General features: G+C 36.2%; 1 protein-coding gene across 3 annotated transcripts in view; it reads left to right on the top strand.

Moving 5' to 3' along the window:
* The window catches only part of card11 (caspase recruitment domain family, member 11), an 80,634-nt gene that overhangs the window by 15,119 nt on the left and 43,639 nt on the right, over positions 1-21,876 (top strand). For 2 of the 3 annotated variants that reach the window (XM_056453951.1, XM_056453949.1), the window contains exons 2-7: positions 7,294-7,724; positions 11,122-11,337; positions 13,728-13,865; positions 15,000-15,325; positions 15,411-15,590; positions 15,678-15,824. In XM_056453951.1, the coding sequence (XP_056309926.1) occupies positions 11,136-11,337; positions 13,728-13,865; positions 15,000-15,325; positions 15,411-15,590; positions 15,678-15,824 (993 nt within the window). In that variant the 5' untranslated portion in view covers positions 7,294-7,724; positions 11,122-11,135. The remainder of the gene's footprint in view (positions 1-7,293; positions 7,725-11,121; positions 11,338-13,727; positions 13,866-14,999; positions 15,326-15,410; positions 15,591-15,677; positions 15,825-21,876) is intronic. The other variant, XM_056453950.1, reaches the window with a different exon arrangement.

Raw genomic sequence — 21,876 nt, 5'->3', positions numbered from 1 at the left:
TAGATACACAGGAATATGCAAAAGCATGTGTGGGCATATCAGTGGTAATGGTTTGATTTCATTTGCAAAGGCCCATGGAGCACTGGAAAACAATGCTGGTATTATGCAACCGAAGGGGAGCGATTGCACCTTCAACGCGCCTCTTGTACACAAAATGTATGCAAAGAAATTCAATATGCAGATACTTGTTAACACATTGCTGCATGATAATTTACATTTACGTCCCACTGAAAATGTGAGAGGTCACAAGCATGCAGGAATTTCTTTTTGCGGTGGGATTGAATTAGTTTACAGGTCAGAGAAAGAAACAAAGTTACTCTGTATTGTCTTTTTCTAGTAGACGAGACATCAAAGAATTCTTATATGAGAAATTGTCATTGTTAATCCAGCCCATGCTTATTAGAAATACTTGCCTTAGCCTACATTATTGCGAAATATAAAATATATCGCTCCAGGTATGTTTTCGTTGCACATTTCAGATGACAAATCCACTAGAGGGTGCTGTCTACATTTTTGCGAATTTCTATTATGTTACTTATACCAACTGCATTACAATTCGGACTGCATGATTTTAGCCCCGATTTTGACTCGCTGACAGGTTTTGAAAAATTGCAGACAAATGTCTGAAATCACAGGCAAACTATCAATCGCTGATGAGTCGCTGACACCCGTGAGATATTTGGCAGGCTAATTATCTGGACCTGTCGGTGATTCAAAATCATGCCGTGTGAAATGTGTTCTGATTGAAAATAACATTGGCGATTACCCATAGCCAATGAGAGAGCAGCAGCCACTAGAGTATCTGCAGGCCAGCGGGAGGTTATTTAAAGTAAATAAATTATAATCTGGTGTAACAACATACCCTGCTACACATGCATTGATTTCATTGAATAAACAGATAGGAGGTGTAGATTTGTGTTACAAATAAATGTTGTTCCTTTGAACATAGGGATTTTTAATATTATCCTTAATCAGAGAGAGGCACTATATCATTGTCCAGAATTTTCTACTTCACAGTTTTTTGCTGGAGGACAATCTTGCCAACCCCACCTGAAATGATAAACTGAAACCCATATGAAGCAGATAAAGGTTGAACAGTTGTCAATATTTCGTAAGCTTTACACAAAAATACATTACTATAATCCTCCGTGTTCCAATTTCATGTACCATCCTTCATGATGTCACAACCTTTGTTTAATGAGCACTTCTTGTGGTTGTTTACCACAGCGATGAATCGATTGTTATTTACGTCAAGGCTTTTGTCCAAACTGCTTTGGAAATGTAAGCAACTGTTTTCAACTTTGATAAAAAATAAGATAATCTGGAGATAGGCAGCACGGTGGCTCAGTGGTCAGGACTGTTGCCTCACAGCAAGAAGGTTGCCATAGTGTGTGTGTGGGAATGTGAGAGTGTATGGGTGTTTCCCAGTACTGGGTTGTGGCTGGAAGGGCATCCACTGCGTAAAACTTTTGCCGAAATAGTTGTTGGTTCATTTCGCTGTGGCTACCCCTGATAAATAAGGGACTAAGCCAAAATAAAATGAATTAATTAATTAATCTGTAGATATTTACTAATATTTAATTCATTCATTTACTTTCCGGTTTAGTCCCTTTATTAATCAAGGGTCACCACTGTTGTCTTTGGACTTGTGGGGGAAACCAGAAGACCCAGAGGAAACCCACACCAACATGGGGAGAGCATGCAAACTTCACACAGAAATGCGTCTAAGCCAGCCGAGGTTCGAACCAGCGACCTTCTTGCTGTGAGGCGAGACCGCTACCCACTGCGCCACCATGTTTCTCTTTACTAATATTCGTCTGTGAATTTTTTTATTTCGTTTTCTTGTTTACAAAAGTCATTTTGGAACTTTTTTAATCGTTTTGAAATTTTTGGAGTAAAACATTTTTTTGGAAATTATTTCAAAAATGTTGTGATTGGATTTGACTTTTCTAAACAGTAAACACAAGTTTCATTGTTTTTGTTTTAAGTCAATTTTAAGTCTGTGCTCCACAGTATGTCTTACATGACCCTAAAGACTGGAGTAACTATGCTGAAAACTGACTTTGCTATCCAAGGATAAAATTACATTTTAAACCCTGTTTTTGATGAGCATAATAGGTTTCAAAAACAACAACAAAATAAACATCTTACCAACCCCAAACACTAATGCAAGTGAGGCAGTAGATTGAAGTGTTAGCTAAAGAATTAACAATTGCAAAAAGAACCAATCAGCTTTGAGCATGAGCCAACATCGATTAACATTAACATTAGTTAGTTTTTGCTATTGGAAATACACCATTAAAAACTAAAACAGATGATTTACAGATGACTTGCAGGATGAAGATTAATATTTCACTCTGTCCAAGAGCTGATGACACAGGATCTATTCCTCTGTGCTACTTTTATAATTGTAGTATTTGGCCTGCGGAGAAATTAAAAACGTTTGTCCAGCGGAGAAATTAAAATGGTCGTGCCTAGCTGAGTCTGGTTTCTCTCAAGGTTTTTTCTTCACTTTCACTGTCGTAGTCAAATTAAGAGTGTAATCAGTCAGGATAAGGAACCGGTTGTGTGTGTGTGTGTGTGTGTGTGTGTGTGTGGTGCATGACTGGATATTGTAGTCCGTAAATGGTGGATTTATAGTCCTTTAGCAATCTGCAGCCGCTAGATCGCTGGTGATCATAACCAAATACTCCCAATAATCACTGCACTATTGAATATTTGGAAATTTAACATTGTACATATTCATTTCACTTTGTTGTACTAATTCATCTTGAATTGTACATATCCACTGCACATATACATTTGTAGTTATGTTCAAATATATCTGCATACTTCTGATCATTAATAGCAACCTGTACATATATTCATCGATTGTAAATCTCTGATCATAGTCAATACAACCTGTATATGATGTTCATAGTACATCCATCTGTAAATATCACCATAGTTTTTTATAATTGCACTATATAACTTATACCTACAGTATATCCTGCACTTGCTGCTGTTGCACTCCTGGTTAGACCTAAACTGCATTTCTTTGCCTTGTACCTGTACATGTGTAATTACAATAAAGTTGAATCTAATCTTGAAACTAAAATTGAATCTAATTTTTACCATGTACTATCCCTTTAAGATACTAAAATCTGTTCATTGCTTCTTTTTCATAATTCTTTTGGTTGCATGGGGAGTTACAGACATGGATTGTGTGTAAAACCATGGCTCTGTCCATTGCGTTTAACAAACCCCTAAATATATGATTCAACTAAGAAATTACCAACGATAATGAATGCGCCTTCTCACTTTGAAGGCTTTATTACACTTGATTTAATGCATTTAAATTAAATGTTGATTTCAGTATTTTGAAATCTGTGAATTGGACTCTCTATAGCCTGTATCAGCATTTTATTGGCCATCTGCTCTCGGCATCCATGAGGTTTGGCCATTAATCACTATGCCGCAGTCCGTGAAGCAGGTAAACTGTTCATTCACGTGTGTACGTGAGTGTCTGCTAGACCATCATCTCAGTTCTGCAATAGTCGCGGCTGTTTTCTACGTATCAGTTCTCTGTTGTGACATCTTTACAGCCAGTGTCCACTGTGTTAAAAAAAGACATGGTTTGTTACACCTCTACGAAATGAGGCAGAGTGTGATACCACACAGAAGCAGGCTCACCGCAGGACAGAAATGCGTCAGAATGTGGCACAGATGCAGGTCACTCTCACATCAATGGCACTTTATTGTTTACATTCTGTTGGAGATGTTTACAGGCAACAACTGGGTAGTGAAGGTGTAGCATTGTGAAAGTCATTTCAAGATTTTGGAAACACTAATGTCTTTAGGCTTCTGCCTAATATAAAATTTTATATTTGCGATTAACTGCTGATGGTTTTATCATGGTATGGGATTATCATGATAATGACCTAAGCAGCAAAAAAGATTACTTTATTAGGTACTGTATAAGAACAACAACAAAAACAAACAAGGAGTTTTGTCTTATTACTGTATATATAATGTACATGTTCAGAGTAAACAAAATGGTCAAATAAATCAATTTACAAAACGATGATGAAGTACAATATGTAACACTTTACAATACACATGAATAAATTGTAGTTAATGCAACCAAAAAAAATCTAGGTTATTAAATATCAACTCCATTTAATAGAATGATTATGTCTTATGGCAGAGGTGTCCAAACTCGGTCCTGGTGGACCTGTGTCCTGGTGAGTTTAGCTCTAACTTTCTTCAACACACCTGCCAGGAACTTTCTAGTAAATCCAGTAAGAACTTGATTAGCTGGTTCAGGTGTGTTTGATTAGGGTTAGAGCTAAACTCTCCAGGACCGAATTTGGACACCCTTGTCTTATGATAATGTGTTATTATTTAATACCTAAGAAATAAACATCACTTAAGAATGATAAATGCTTTCATAGTTTTCTATACATTTACTTAGTTTAATTTATGGTTAACAAATGGAACCAACTGTGCAGAGTTAATGAGCAAAACACCTATAAATAGTCAGAATTTTCAGTGTCGTAGGCCAGATTAACATGTGAAAATGTTCAGTTGACAATCAAACACCTATATTAGTCTTCAAGTATTTGTTGCTGTGGTAGACAACCAGTCTAATATTCATTCATTCATTTTCTTTTCGGCTTAGTCCCTTTATTAATCTGGGGTTGCCACAGCAGAATGAACCACCAACTTATCCAGCATATGTTTTACGTTGCCCTTCCAACTGCAACCCATCACTGGGAAACACCCATACACACTCATTCACACACATACACTACGGACAGTTTTATCTTACCCAAGAAAAGCCCAGTCTGGTATAACAGTTTAAATGATAAATAATTATTCATGGAATTTTAAAGTGATATCAATATTTTGCTGGATAATTTTTACAATATATTGAATTATTTAATATCGTCATGGCTAATCATTGTAAATGTAATCTTATACATTTGCAATTGTCAGTTTGATAATATAGTTGTATGATTTTTGTGTACTAAGATATATGAGGAACATTTGCACTAATTATTCAATAAGAAACCTTTTTGGCAATTTTTGAAACCTCTGTAATGTGAGTGTAACAGATGAGTAAAAAAAGTAGGGTGATTTGTTCAGTGTGTTCAGTGGACTGTTGTTTAACAACATACCAATTGTTCAGCTGACAAAAATAATTTTAGAAGCATGTGGAAACAGTTTGGAAACATGTGAGGAACAAAGTGTGTGTGATCCACATTTTATAGATTTTGAAGGTTTCATGAGCTTTTTACTCCTTTTAGCTTTCTTTACCTTTGAGCTCGAAAAGCTCTCTTTGGTCTATCAGTAAGCACTGTTTCTGAATTTCCTTGAAAGGCACAAGTGTAGTCGTGAGATTTCTTACTGGAATGTACACATGGCATAACAAAATCTCTAATTTAAATTACTCAGATATTGAGTTGAGTCTTCCTGTTCAAGAAATACTGTGTTGCTGATCTAAAATACTGATACACATACCTTTTTTCCATATTTTTCATACATAGATATAATCAACACTATGGCTATGTTTACACTGCTGCCCCATGTAGCCCAAATCAAAAAATTTTGCCCATCAGTTTTGTCCTTGCAGTGTAATAAGCACTTGGCTGGTTTCTGGAGCAAGCGATTTTTATTTATAAACTAATTTCGAGAGGATCATGTGCTTATGATTGCCTGCAGCTGACCCCACATTATTCAGTTTATGATTCACCAATCAGATTATGGGTGAGGCAGTGGCGCAGTAGGTAGTGCTGTTGCCTCACAGCAAGAAGGTCGCTAGTTCGAGCCTCGGCTGGGTCTGTTGGCGTTTCTGTGTGGAGTTTGCATGTTCTCCCTGCATTCGCGTGGGTTTCCTCAGGGTGCTCCGGTTTCCCCCACAGTCCAAAGACATGCGGTACAGGTGAATTGGGTAAGCTAAATTGTCTGTAGTGTATGTATGTATGTGTGTGAATGAGTGTGTGTGGATGTTTTGCAGCTGGAAGGGCATCCGCTGCGTAAAACATATGCTGGATAAGTTGGCGGTTCATTTTGCTGTGGCGACCCCAGATTAATAAAGGGACTTAGCCGAAAAGAAAATAAATGAATGAATGAATGAATGAATGAATCAGATGATTTCTAAGCCACTATAAATACCCTAAGTTCCATTTGACAGCCATCTTCGTTTTGAAGACAGCTCTGCTCCGCATCAGCTGCTACTGCTACTGCAAAAACAACAACAACAACAACAACAACAACTACTACTTCAACACAACAACTGCATTTCCAACTATACTCCAACAACAATTTCAACAACAACATCAAAACCTTTCACTTCAAAGTGCCTCACACATGCATCCGCTGTGTCTTCAACCCAATTCCCCAGCAAGATCACAGTCAAAACTCGATCACCGTCTACAATCTCCGCCTAAACTCTCAAAACGCCGGCGATCTAAGCCATTGCAATGAAGCCGAATTCTCACCGTTCTCCTAGTGGTGCACCCGCGGTTATGTACAGTACATAGCACGCTTAAAACGGAGGCCTCGCAAAAAAAAAACAACCAATCTCCAGCAAAGAGTAAACCGTTTCTAAATCTTTGAAAGACGTCACTAGTGCGAATAAAATGATTTCTACCAGAAACTTGCCTCTCAAGCCTCACACCAGTCCACAGATCCATATACATAGTTCAGGGTTTGATGTTGGCAGTTATTTAAAAATAATAATAATAAATGAATAAATGATAAAAATATTAATTGATTAACTAATAATAAAAAATAAAAAATAAAAAACTCTGCAACATCTGATTGTCATTTAATTTCTGAAAAGATTATTACCCAGCTATTGAAAAACATTATACACATCAAGCACAGAAGTCCAATCATAATACGCTAGTGACCTATATGTTCACACACAAAGTGTCATACGTGAGTCTATAAATGGCAAGTCAGTTGGACGTGAAAACGGCAAAGTAACTTCTTGCTTGACTGCTATGAATAGGAGGACATTTCTGACAAATGGATCTTCAATAGGTGCTTCCAGGACCACTAGACAACCCCACATATCCTCAGCTCTCCATCCATCTGCCATTCTGTGGGGGGACGAATGCCCACCTTTACCATCCTTGCACATTGCAACAACGAAGCTATCGGACCATGCATTAACAAAAGGCGCTTCCATTCACAGTTGCCCATGCCCTTATTAAGACGCCTCACATGGATATCAATTTATTATGTCTGCTGTACATGTACCATGTTGTGAAAGATTTCTGATTCTCTCTTGTTTTCTCATTTCAGAGACCATGACAGTTGGCTGCAGAAGCTGACCCCCATCCAACCTATTACACTCCACATCCATTTCAAATAAAATCACAATTTACACAAACGATACATTTCCACTCACACAGCCCACACCCTTGATGCTATATTCACACTAGCCTTTTTAGTTTTTGAGATATTCTGAACTAACATCAAATTTCAATCCCACAATCACCTCACCTCACCTCATCTGATCTAACTTGCAGGATGAAGAAACTCTATCTTTCTTTATTAAGCAAAGCAAAATAGACCAATTTCGCAAAGCACATTCTAAATACAGTTTTGATATTCCCTCCCCCACACACCCATTCCAAACCCTCGTAGCATTCTTACACCACAGGAGAGCAATACCACCTCAGGAAAGCCCAGCTGATCCTCTCGAGCCGACTTCCACCCACATGCATTTCTAGGTATAAGTATGATTCTGCCTTTTCTCCCTATTCCCCCTCCTATTACCGTAGGAGCTCCTTCACTACCCTTTCCCCCTTTTTCTTCCGTTAAGTTTTCCCTCCAAACTTGAACTATTTCATACTTCTATTTACTTTCATTCACCACACCACACCACACCACACCTTTCCTAGATGGGTGATGAGCTCAGGGCTCTCTCCCGTGACAGCATGCCAAACAAGCTCTATGTTTTTAATCACATTAAAACACTTATTTTAGCTTTCAGACATATAAATACACATTAGTACATCATTTATAGTAAATAAAATACACTGCTTACTGCATAAGCGACAATAATAATCATATTAAACATAATTTGACAACATGCTTTATAGGGTGGGATTCTTTTTCGGGACTTTATAACTTGATCCGATTCCAATTTGGAGTCATTAACCAATTACAAAACGATTCTTAAAATAAATATTTCCTATATCTTTTGCTGTACATTTAAATCTTTACAACTTCACATTTTAACCAGTTTCTATGTTTGTGTTTATTGATTGGAATCTCTGTATAACATAATTGACATTTTAATGTTTTAAAAAATGTGTTAAATACCTTTTTCAGGAATGACAAGCTCTTATTAAACATTAAACATTAAAAAACATTAAAACTCCAGATTACAAAAAGCAATTATAAAAAAACAAACAATCAAATTAAAAATATATAATTATACTCATAATTAGCCCTTTTGTGAAATTATAATTTCTTTTTTAAAGACTTTTCTCAATACATTTTAAACAGTAGTTTTAATAACTCACTTCTAATAACTAATTTATATTGTCTTCGCCATGATGGCAGTAAATAATCCTATACTGGTTATTTTGTGGGCGACACAGTTAGTACTGTCGCCTCACAGCAAGACGGTCACTGCGGTTTCCACTACATTCCAAAGACATGTTGTATATTAAATATACTAAATTGTCTGTAGTGTTTGTGTGTGAATGAGTGTGTGTGGATGTTTCCCAATACTGGGTTCCAGCTGGAAGGGCATCCGCTGTGGAAAACATATGCTGGATAAGTTGGCAGTTTATTCCACTGTGGCGACACCTGATGAATAATGGGACTAAGACGAAGGAAAATGAATGGTTATTTTGCAAGATATTATTTAGCTTAAAGCATAAAAAAATGCATTAAAACATAGTAATGATCACGTTTGTAATTTCTGCAGTAGGCCTAGGTTCATTTCAGTGTATGATGTCTATAATGCATAATGGATCAGAGGTACCATGCTTGTAATTATCCATCTGCCTAAATCAGGCGAAATTTCCAGAATGCAAATGTGCGGCAATCAATGCTTATTATTTTTGTGTTTAGAGCTCTGCCCATGCAGGCCCACATCGTCACCATCTAAGTTGAATACAGGATCGATTCTTAAATTTTGAGAATCGATTTAGAATTGTTAGAGAAAGAATCACAATGCATCGATTTTTTTTTTCTTTTTATTCTTTCTTTCTCCCACCCCTAGTTCCTTATCCACAACATACACATTGTGTACATAATTAAAAAGTTCAAGCTAGGGATGCACAATATATTGTTTCAGCATCGATATCGCAATGTGCGCATCCGCAATAGTCACATCACAGGAAGTGCAATGTTGAGTTTATATGTTGGAATTAGTTGTCCAGGACAAATATTTCTGATATGATTTGTGGAATCACTGCAGAATGTAACGATAATGGAGTATTATTTTTTGTATGTGTTTTTAAGGTCTGTGAAAATGTAAGCAGTCAGGCACAATAAATTTACCATTTGGATCTTTTCTGTTATTTTTTTATTGAAATATTCTTACAATGAAGACTACACAGTGTTGTACATTACATTTTGATTATTCAATTGCTGTGCCTGAATATTGCTAGATTCCCCAGAAAAGCACAAAGCATTGTCTATTCATGCATGATTTCGTCCTCTACAGAATCATGCAAATCAATTTTACTGAATTCTTTCGAAACAGTAATCTGGTAAAAACAAAATATCGCAATGTCATATTTTTCCAATATCTTGCAGCCCTAGTTCAAGCTGTGTTAGAGTTTTTTTTTTGCATACAGGTCAGTTTAGGATCATAATTAATTCAAATGAAAAGAATCTGCAATGCAACAAGACGCGTGCTAAAACAGCTTCTTTTTGTTTCCATCCCAAATGAGTGATTTACAGCATGGCATAGTGCTGGGTGATTAATCGAAAAGTAACTGAAATTCACATTCAGAACCTATTATCAATCATATTTTTTCAGATCAGTTTTTTCAATTACTTTCTCTTCCACGTGTGGAGTCACGTGACCCCACCCTGTTAAGGCTGATTCAAGGTGCAAGGTGAACCTCTCAAGAAATGTAACTACATGTTGCACTACAATGAAGATGAAGCTGCACCAGAGATGCCTTGAGAGCATATTTTCTATTACAATAAAATTATTATTTACATTAAAATATTTGTTTTCAAAAGGTTAAAGAAATACACTGTTTAAAATATTATTTACAGGATATACAAGTTATTTTATTTAGAAGAGATACTGCTTATTTTCTACTTTTAATATGAAAAACATTAAAAAAATCAATTTCAGTTGTTCAGCATTGATGTTCAATAAATAATCACAGTTAATAGATAGTGTGTGTTTCCTTTAATTATTTTAAAATCAAGTAAAGCACCCTTCATTTCATCAAAAATCTCTCACTTGTAATATGTGAGCATATTTACTATACAAAACTTGTCAATGAATTATTAGGATAAAAAAAATGAAATAAATAAACAAAATAATCATTCATTAATTGTAATCAAGTTAAAATGTTCAATTTATCGAGATATTGATTTTAGGCCAAATTGCCCAGCTCTATAATGGCATTACAATATTATCTGTGAGACAGAAAACCTCCCAAACACATTCTTTGGACTTCAGACACCAGAAAAAAAGCTTTAAAGGAAAGAAAGCTTAGCAGAGATGAGATTGTATAGACAGAACTGCAAAATAAGATATTCTGAGACCAAAATAATTTTCATGAGCTAAACACAGTTCTATACTTCACACTATAGCATGTGACGTGGTTTATAAATTGCACCTAGCCATGCTGCATTTCCGATTAACCATGCATCCCTGATTACACTTTATTTTTAAAAGTTCCAAACACAACAATCTGGAAAACCATGCACGAATGAATCACTCGCTTTAGAACCTAAAACTGCGTGAAGAAAGTAAATAAGGTCATGTCGACTTTAAAACATTGTTATCACAGCTCAATAGACACATCTATCATTGTGCATGCAACAACAAGATTGCATTTTTTTTTGGTGTGCTGTCAATGCTGCGGGTGTGAAAGGAGTGTCGAAATAGCATCTTTTATTTTCTCTCTCATTCTCATCTTATAGAGGCCTCTGAAGAAATGGACAACGGAGGCTCGATGAGCATGCTGGACTATGGAGAGACATTGTGGGAAAATGCTGAGAAGAACCGGTACATCTTGTGCCGTTTCATCAACCCCAACAAGCTGACCTCATACCTGCGCCAATGCAAGGTCATCGACGAACAAGACGAAGACGAAGTGCTCAACTCTCGCCTGCTGGAGTCCAAAGTCAACCGTGCAGGTATTACTCAACGTTTTCCTATATATGCTCATGAATTGTAGCATTGCTAACGATGGGATACGGGATGCGCTCAATGCTTGGTTTGGCTCTCGAAGTCAGAGTGCAGGAACATCAACATTCATAGATGCAAGTGGCAGAAAATACTGTCACTATGGAATATGGAAATGCAAATGCGAAAACATTTACATGCAAATCACGTCATCAATCAGTTACTCGGTCACCCCATCTTTCACTGTGTTTTTCCAGTGGTGTAATGCGATGATGAATGGACGCTTTTAATCCTGTGAGCCGCCACCGCTGTAGTTTTTCTTTCCCGGCGACTCCTTCCTGAACCTCCGTATCATTTTTCAACTTCCGAACGGCCACAGGCAAAACGGATGACAGGGATTTCGGCCGAGCAGCTTGCTAAAGTCGGCACTGTTTGTTTGTCACAAAGCAGCACATCAAAATGCTTGTTTACCACGGCTGGGATTTTCACAGCCCCCTAATGATTCTCCGTTCCCTCTGGGACTGGCTGCTTGGCATGTACTACAGAAGATCTTTCAAGTGCTGTTTGTGCCATGAGTTTCGCTTGTGAATTAAAGTACAATGCAGTGCTTTTATCAAAGATGATTCTGGACATTCCTGCTCTGCGATATACAGCAGTGTAACAGAATAGCAGCCAGACATCATATACCATTACCGATACCGATTAGTCTACATGAAAGTCGTTTGACCTCACCAGTTGCAGCATTTCTACTGTACAAGACACAGCGAATTTGATTACAAATCAAAGCCGATTGTACTGTTGGTGGAATTCTCTTTGCAAGCACATACCTGTACATGTGTCTGACTCACTGAACTCACTGAGGGCTTAGTGTTATTTCGTCTATCAAATTTACTGAAACACATTTGTCATTTCAAAAAAGCAAAAAAGAAATAATCCAACACAGGCTCATAGTGAATATGCATTTATATGAATATACATTTCTGGAGATTGCGAATTATGTAGCCAGAGGTATGTCATTTCGTCTTTAAAACGAACGCTACAGGGCGGTATGATGTCATTCCTTTTTGAAATTACCAGCTAACCGCTTACTTCCGTATGGACGGCTTTTCCGCTGTTACCAGTTTGCCTAATGGCTCGCCATGTACGTCGGAGGACTTGAGATGCAGAGCGGAGTTGAAGGCGACAATGGGTTTTGGGTCTGGGGAAGAACGGTGCCAGAAAGCAGGTAAAACAAAAACAAAAGGCAAAAAAATAAATAAACAAGTAAATAACAGGGTGAAAACATGGTAAGATCTGAAAATATGGTAAAAATCAGGTGGCCACGAGGACTTTTCTTTTTCTGGGTTGCTTTTGAAAACACTGTTATTTGGGTTTAATGGGTGGGGTAATCGTCGGTCAGTCAGTCAGTCAGTCAGTCAGTCAGTCAGTCAACAGTGGCCTCTGGTGGATTTACGCATAAACAGCAGGCGTGAATGGCACTTGCGAGAGAAATTTGAGATCTGAAAAAGCGTACACAGTGGCCTCTGGTTGATTTCCGAAAAGAAAAACTGCAAAAAAACGTACCTTCTGGAACTTATTTTGCTCTCTTTAGAAATGTATACTGTGGTACGTTTGCATAATGAGCCTGGGTTAAAATAATCACAAAGGAAAAAATACTACCTTTTACAATTTCCATATTGTGATGTAAGTCTTGAGTGAAATGGAGAAAAGAGGTGAGTCTTTTAAGTCGAACTGTAAAAAAAATATTAAATATTATTTTATTAATAAAATAGTGTCTTTGGTGATAAATTCATAAGGTTATTTCAATATTAAAGTAACAAACAAAAATATGTATTTATATTTATAATATAACTTATAATAATTTGAAGGTAAGATTCATCCATAACCTGATTAAAATAAGCTAATTAAAATTTTAATGAATTATGCATTTATTCATTCATTCATTTTCTTTTCGGCTTAGTTGCTTTCTTAATCTGGGGTCGCCACAGCAGATTGATCGGTTTGAACCGCCAACATATGTTTTACGCAGCGGATGCCATTCCAACTGCATCCCAACACCGGGAAACACCCATAAACTCTCATTCACACATATACACTATGGCCAATTTAGCTTACCCAATTCACATGTACCGCATGTCTTTGGACTGTGGGGAAAATTGGAGCACCCGGAGGAAATTTAATGACATAAAATTTTGCCAATTTTACTTTTGACTTGATTGGCAATCAGTTTTTAAGCTGACATGACATGAAAAAAAATCCACCATTTTAAGTTATATATTCAATTAAATAAAAGCAACTTCAATTTTGTTAAACATGTACTATATAAAATAACTTAATAAAGACGACATCAGAGACATTTAATCATTTTTTAGTTTATTAAGTGCTTGTGGTTTTGTTTCAGGCCGGCTGCTGGATATCCTGCACACGAAGGGAGAGCGAGGCTATGTGGTTTTTCTGGAGAGTCTTGAGTTGTATTACCCTGACCTCTACAAACTGGTCACGGGGAAGGAGCCGACACGCAGATGCTCCACTATAGTCGGTGAGACACTTTTAAATTAAAATACTGCACATATAAATGATCTATGACCATGTCTTAAAAATGTTTGTTGCCCTGCACCTGCTTCTCCTGTGGGATGAGCATCTGCAATAAATCCCATTTCCAAATCCCATTTTGAGCAGTTTCTTCTAATAATAAATAATACATATAATAAATCAATAAATAATAATATGTAAGCACCTTAGTTGTACATTAATATTATCAGAAGGTGCTAAATAATTACCATACTCATACAACATAACATATGAATGACATTTCAAGTATACTACAGTGCATCTGGAAAGCAGGGGCATAGCGGACATTTTAAAAGTAGGGGGACGGCTGTATAAGATCATACGTTCATATAATTATTAATCACCTGTTTCTAAATGGTCTGTCTCTAAAAGTGAGGGGGACAGATTCTCCCCGTCCCCCCCAGTTGCTACGTCCCTCCTGGAAAGTATTCACAGTGCTTCACTTTTTCCACATTTTCATGTAAGCACATGGTAGTTAAAGTCACTAGATATAAGGTGGGACACTTATTCCTCATTTACACTGAGCAGTAAGGTTCAGCATAGTACAGTTCAGTATGATTCACCTTGGTCAGGCTTTCATTTCCACTGTCACTAGTATTCTTAGTTGGTAGGCATGGTATGCACCAGAGAGTTGCAATCAACGTCATTCACATATCGTACGGTATCTTTTGCATACTCAAGTTCATTATTTCAAACGTAGACACACGCAAATAGAGTGGGGAAGCGGTTCCCTTCTAATTTCCATGCTTTATTACACGTGGCATGCAAATGGTCTGGTAAACAATGGCGGACTTACAGCAGATCTTGCTTGTTTGAGCATGGTTCATTGCTCCATCATTTGTGGTGTCGTGTTTCAGCAGTGTATTTAAATATGGCACTCCTTGTGTTGTCGTTCTCCTGGCTTGTTGCACACACAAGTGATGATTCTCTGTAAACCAGCATTCTGCAGTGAGTCTAGCTCCACCCTTTTGCCACTGTGCTGTTGTGTTCGGTATCGGAAATGGACACAAATGCGTACTGTACTGTACCAAACCTTACCACTCAGTGGAAATAAGCCATTATTTGTGTAGTTGCATTTAATTGGCTGTTTTTTGTCCTGCAGTGGAAGAGGGCCAGGAAGGCCTCATCCAGTTTTTAATGAATGAAGTCATGAAGCTTCAGCAGCAGTCCAAGGCAAAAGACATGCAGCGGATGGACGTGATGACCAAATGCCGCACACTAGAAGACGAGCATAAAAAACTGCGTCTAACCAACCAGGAGCTGCTGACTTTCCAAGAGCGCTACAATAAGATGAAAGAAGAGCGCAATAACTATAACGATGAACTTATGAAGGTGAAGGATGACAACTATCAGCTTGCCATGCGCTACGCTCAGCTCAGCGAAGAGAAGAATATGGCCGTGATGAGGAGCCGAGACCTTCAGTTAGAGGTCAGAGAGATTCTGATTTGACCTGATTTTTTTGCCTTCAAAATCTATACAAAAGATTTGACTGCCGTCTCTCAATTTCCTCCAGATCGACCAGCTGAAGCACAAGCTGAACAAGGTGGAGGAGGAATGCAAAATGGAGAGGAGGCAGTCTCTGAAACTGAAGAATGACATTGAGAACCGACCCCGGAAAGAGCAGGTATTCGAGCTGGAGCGAGAGAATGAGGTCTTGAAGATCAAAGTTCAGGAGCTGCAGTCCATCATACAGGTGATGACCCTTTCTGCATGGCAGGGAATAGACAACAGTTGGAAAAGGATGTTTTGCATGCTTGTTTTGTTTCTTTTGCATGCACAGCCCGGGCCTCTGCCGGATTCAGACAAGGCCATCTTGGATATCCTGGAGCATGACCGACAGGAGGCTCTGGAGGACCGTCAGGAGCTGGTCGACAGACTCTGCAACCTTCACGAAGAGGTCCGACAGGCAGAGGAGCTCCGGGACAAGGTTAGGATTGGCCTTGTACTTTGAAAAATCATTTCAGCTTCAAAGTCTTTGCCAAAAAATACATGACGCATACAAATGTTGAATAACAGTCTGAAAAAAAAACGTCTTATTAAAAAAAAACTGTTTATCTTTCAATAAGTTTACATTTGTGAATTTTACTTAACTAACATCTGATAGTTGATGATGCTTTTGAGTAAAAGTACTTGCACAGATGTTAAAATACTACTTTATAGTTCTACCAGAAAGGCTCGGGAGGCGGATAAACATTTTAACATTTATTGAAAAAGCATAAAACATCGCAATTCGGTTACTGTTCTTTGTGTATAGTCCTTTGGCATAAGCTCCATCGATGATGCAGGTCTTGTGAAAAGCTGGCAAATACTGCCTGAAGATGAAGGCAGGGCAGAGCCAACTTCCAGCGAGATCGTGGCCAACCTGGTGGTGGTGGGGAGAATGGAGGGAACTTCGGCTACGTCACCTATAAACAGCGAAAGAAATTGTTTAGATGGCTTATTTATATAGCACACTTGATTATTATTGGCTGAATTGATAATTATTAAGAATGACATAGAATTAAGCCCAATCCCAATTCTATTTTTGTACCCCTACCCCATTCCCTTGGCCCTTGAAACAGAGTGTGAAGGATAAGGGCTTCAAAATTTACCCCTAAGAAATGGGACACCACTACAACACATGCACACGTCATCATATGTCATCACGATCTCTTGATTCATATGAAATTGACGATGGCGACTGCTTTAGTTATTCCAGTTGCATTATTTTTTGGTATTTATATTCAGGAAGTCACTGAAGACAACTATATCATGTTATCATAACGATATAATGTGGCAATAAGATCGTAACTCTATTGTGTGTTTACACCGTGGCCATATTCATCTATGTAAACACAAGAAAACTGAACTACACTGTTCCTATTTACTATGACCTTTTATGTGAAGCTGCTTTGACACAATCTACATTGTATAAGCGCTATACAAATAAAGGTGAATTGAACTGAATTGAAAAAGAAAACAACATTAACATTATAGCAGACACTGTGAAATGTCATTCCCAGCCACGAAACCTTTCTGACAGGGTATTCGAGTGTCACCGAGTGACAGAATGTTCTGGGACTGCTGTACAGGAGTTATTATTATAGATTATAGATAGCCAAATCTTTATTTAATAGTTTTTTTTAAAGCATGACGGTAAAACAGGAACGCGGTTATTAATGTATTAAAACCAGGGCTTAATTTGTGCTGACACCTCATTTTACCGATCCCCCTCCTTAACCGCCCTCCTCCCCTTTCCGCTGTTCACTTTCACTTTCTTCGGCGACTCCCCAACCCTCTTCACTTTCGTCTGTGACACCATCCCCCTCTTCACTTACGTCTGCGACACCTCCCCATCCACGGGTAACATGCCGGATCAGTTACGCCGATCTGTTCCGAGACCTCGCAATTCACAAATAAAGCACTGATTAAAACGTATGCCTATTTGTTGAAACAATTCATAATAATGACAAAAAATACTAATTTGTACATCTCCTTACTTCCGTGTGCAGTCATGTTGCCATTGTAGCTGGTGTATACTGGGAAAGTTTCTTACCCCTTGGTTTCGAGAGTGATTCTGAAAAATCTCAGTTTCAAGGGGTATCTAGCCCTTCCCCTTAGCCCTACACCTTCAAGCTAAAGAGAATTGGTACACCCCTACCCCTTCAAATGAATACACAAAACGAGGGGTAGGGGTAAGGGGAAGGGCTAAGCGGTAGAATTGGGATTGGGCCTTAGAGTCTTCCTGGTCTACTACTATTACTTTATATACTCATTTTTACTCAGTGAGTAATTTAAAATTGCTTGACTGTTTCATGCACCTCAGTATTAGTAGTATATTAATAGTATTGAAAATGTTTTATACTATTACTAAAACTTATCAAATAAATAATAACTAAATTTATGCTGACAAATGTGAACAGTATAACAGGAATTTCTTTTAAAGAAGACTTTATTTAAATGTACTATTTTTATCTATGGTGTACAGAAGCAGTGAGGAAGATGCATGAGCATATTTGCATTGTTTAACATTACACTTAGCTGTAAAACAATACATTAGATGTGCTAAAACAGTACATTACAAAGGGCTTAAACAGCTTAACTTTTTTGTGTGTGTGTGAACATTTGAGCTAAATATGGTTCATGACCTAAATATGGTTTCCATTTACAGTAAGGAATCCTAAAATTCAGCATTGCTAACATACTTTTCATTTTATTAGTATTTTTTCATTTGATTTGAATCAGTGAGTATTTAACTGGAGATTTACTCTTACCGGATCATTGAATCAGTTACAGTGTCAGTTATCAGTATTACTTTAAATAAATACTTTTGTTTTGAAAGAATGCATGAACTTTGATCAGATATGACAGTAACAACGTTCATAACTTTCTATCATCAGAGATTCATGACAAGAATAACAGTTTACACAGAAATATTAAGCAATACCTCCTGTTTTCAGCATCAACATCAAAACAGCATATTACAGTGATTTCTGTAGAATCTTGAGATTGAATCTTGAGATATTGAAAACAGAGTTACTGATGCTGGAAATTAAACTTTGAATAACTGGAATAAATTATATTATAAAATTAATTCAAATAGAAAATAGTTATTTATTGTTGTAATATTGTAATAAGCATAATGTTTTACAAGATTACCATTTCCCTATATATTAATAATATATTATAATGGGCATAATTACGGTGAGCGATAAAGCTTAACGTGCTGCAATTTAAGAAAGCACATGCAATAACAAAAAAAAACACCAGCAAATAAAGAAACGATCTCCATCAATTTGACAGCACACGTGTTGCAAATTGGTCACAACACAAACAACTGAAGAAACGAGTAGCAAATTTGTCACAACACTTGCAAATATCCACGTAACACAGCGGAATATTTTCTAGGGGACCCAAAACACATGACAGACCCTGCTGAGATATGTTTCTTCAGTTGTTTGTGTTGTGATCAATTTGCAACATGTGTGCTGTCAAATTGATGAAGATCGTTTCTTTATTTGCTGATGTTTTTGTGCTTTCTTAAATTGCAGCGCGTTAAGCTTTCTCGGCCACAGTACATAATAGACTATAATAAAACTTTACAAACCCCAAACTCCTTTGAATGATAGTTTTACATTTGTTTAACATCTGCTTTAGCGTGTGCCATTGTGTTATAAATAATCTGATAATGATATAGGCATAAACTTACATTACAACTTTTAGAAATGTTTTCCATATTTAGTGAAAAAGTACAGTTTATTTATAGATTAGCAGTGCATTTACAGATAATCTGCAAACTATGCAATGATTTTTTTTTGATAAAATGAGTCATCTAAGGGAGCACAACTGCCTACTGCTTGGAACAATCTTTATGTCGTAAGCTCCCTATTCTATGATGCCTTAACAGGCAGTTTTGGTAGACAGGTTGCTAAAGCTTGGTGTCATATATTGGTCATGCTTTGGTCACATCCTAAACGTCCTCATAATAAATATGACAAAATGTGATACTGGCCTCATATGGGCATTAAGTGTATTTAATATGATCTCAGCATGAGATTTTGTTTTAGTTGGAGGCTAGAAATAATGAAGTGTAGGCAATGTTTTTTTTTTTTTTTCCTCGTGTCACACATGAACGAGAAGTGACAGAGGCTGATGAGGACTGGCTGCTCTAAGTGGCCCCTTCTGCAATGTGCTGCAGCTCTAATTAGAAGCGCATCTGAAGTGACGTGTGAAAAGTGTCAGAATTCAGACAGGAAGGGGGAGGAGGGGCGGCGGTGTAGACTACTTATCACAGTCGGCCTTCTTTTGGAGCTTCAAATCTTCCACTTTTTACTTATGTTGAAGGCTTACTTTGGGTATAGATAAATAAATAAATAAATAAATAAATAAATAAATGATTAAATAAATAGATGAATGAATGAATGAATGATAAATAAATAAACAAATAAATGAATAAATAAATAAATGATACATAAATAAATAAATAAATAAATTATTAAATAAATAGATGAATGAATGAATGATAAATAAATAAATAAATGGATGAATGAATGAATGAATGAATGATAAATAAATAAATAAATAAATAAATAAATAAATAAATGGATGAATGAATGAATGAATGATAAATAAATAAATAAATAAATAAATGATTGATAAATAAACAAATAAATAAACAAATAAATAAATAAATAAATAAATAAATAAATAGATGAATAAATGAATGAAAAATAAATAAATAAATAAATAAATAAACAAATAAATAAATAAATGAATGGATGATACATTAATAAATAAATAAATGATTAAATAAATAGATGAATGAATGAATGAATGAATGAATGAATGATAAATAAATAAATAAATAAATAAATAAATAAATAAATAAATAAATAAATAAATAAATGAATGATAAGTAAATAAATAAATAAATAAATAAATTATTGCTAAATAAATAAATAAAAAATAAATAAATGATTGAATGATACATAAATAAATAAATAAATGATTAAATAAATAGGTGAATGAATGAATGAATGATTGAATGATAAATAAATAAATAAATAAATAAGTAAATAAATAAATGAATGAATGAATGAATGAATGAATGAATGAATGATACATTTATAAATAAAGAAATTAATAAATTAATAATTTATAAATGAATGAATGAATGAATGATTGAATAAATGATAAATGAATGAAAGAAAGAGTAAATGAATGATAAAAAAATTAGTGATACATAAATAAATGATAAATACATTTATTTAATAATTGTTTTAAATTATTATTAATAAAACATAGAGACTGAACTAACAATTTAATGACATATATCAATTCAACTACCCCCATCCTATATATCTGTGACTTAATGATAATATATAATTTACCACACTGTTTTTTAAGCATATGTGATATTTGCTGTGTTATTAGCATCTGACGTCTCACTGTATAATTTAAATTATTGAGTTGTTCGCTGGAGACTCATTCTGATCAGATCATTTGAACTTCAGTGACTGAGGTTTTATTTGAGAAAAATGTGAGGAAAATCATCCTTGAAACTACTGTAAAGCATCTTCATGACAACCTGCCGAAATAAGTTTACTTTGAATCTATGAGCAAAATATATTACTACTGTACAGTTGAAAGTACTGTACTTCTCAAAATAACCATTTTAGTTATCCAAAATCTAACAAAAAGTGCTCAGGGGTAGCTTAAATAATGTGTCGGCTCTCTTTGGGCAAGGGAATAATCAGAATAAACAGCAAAAATCACTCCAAGACACTCGAAAAATATGTAAAAACACATTAATTTAATTGTTGGACTATTTCAGGTCAAACCTGACAATTTTAAGGTTTCATTAGATCAGGGGTGTCAAACTCAGCCCTGCACAGTTCAGTTTGAACCCTGCATCAATACACTTACCTGTAAGTTTTAAAAAATTAGTTTGATCAGGTGTGTTTAATTAGGGTTGAAACTAAACTGTGCAGAGCTGCGGCCCTCCAGGAACTGAGGCTGCGTCCGAAATCGCCTACTACTCAGTAAGTGCTGCATTTGAATTTAAATGTACTACTCGGCCGTTAGAAAAGTACGTTCTATACCAGGGGCCACCAGGTAGCCCGCGAGGATCACATGAGTTGCCCGCGGGCCTGCTCTAAAAATAGCTCACCATAGCGCCACTTACCAGTAAGCTGCATCTAATATCTTTTGTAGCTATTTTTATCCTTTTACACTTGCATTGGTGTAAATTTGACAATGACATTAAGCTATAAATAAAAAAAACTTTAAAAAGTGTTTCAAATTAGCTAGCTGGTCTCCACAGCAACAGTTGCAGGTGCAGTAAAGGAAGGAGATGATTTGTAAATATAGCAGAAAAAAGAAAAAACATCGTTTTCACAGTGAATCGGAGGAACAGTTCATTTTTACTACATTTGATGATGGCAAAGCAGCACAATGTTGAGAGACTTTTCAGAACGTGTCACGCAAGCTAACATTACCAT

Source organism: Danio aesculapii, chromosome 3, assembly GCF_903798145.1.
Source record: "Danio aesculapii chromosome 3, fDanAes4.1, whole genome shotgun sequence".
Lineage (NCBI taxonomy): Eukaryota > Metazoa > Chordata > Actinopteri > Cypriniformes > Danionidae > Danio > Danio aesculapii.
The sequence above is the reverse complement of the archived record's forward strand: the minus strand, read 5'-3'. Positions and strand labels throughout refer to the sequence as shown.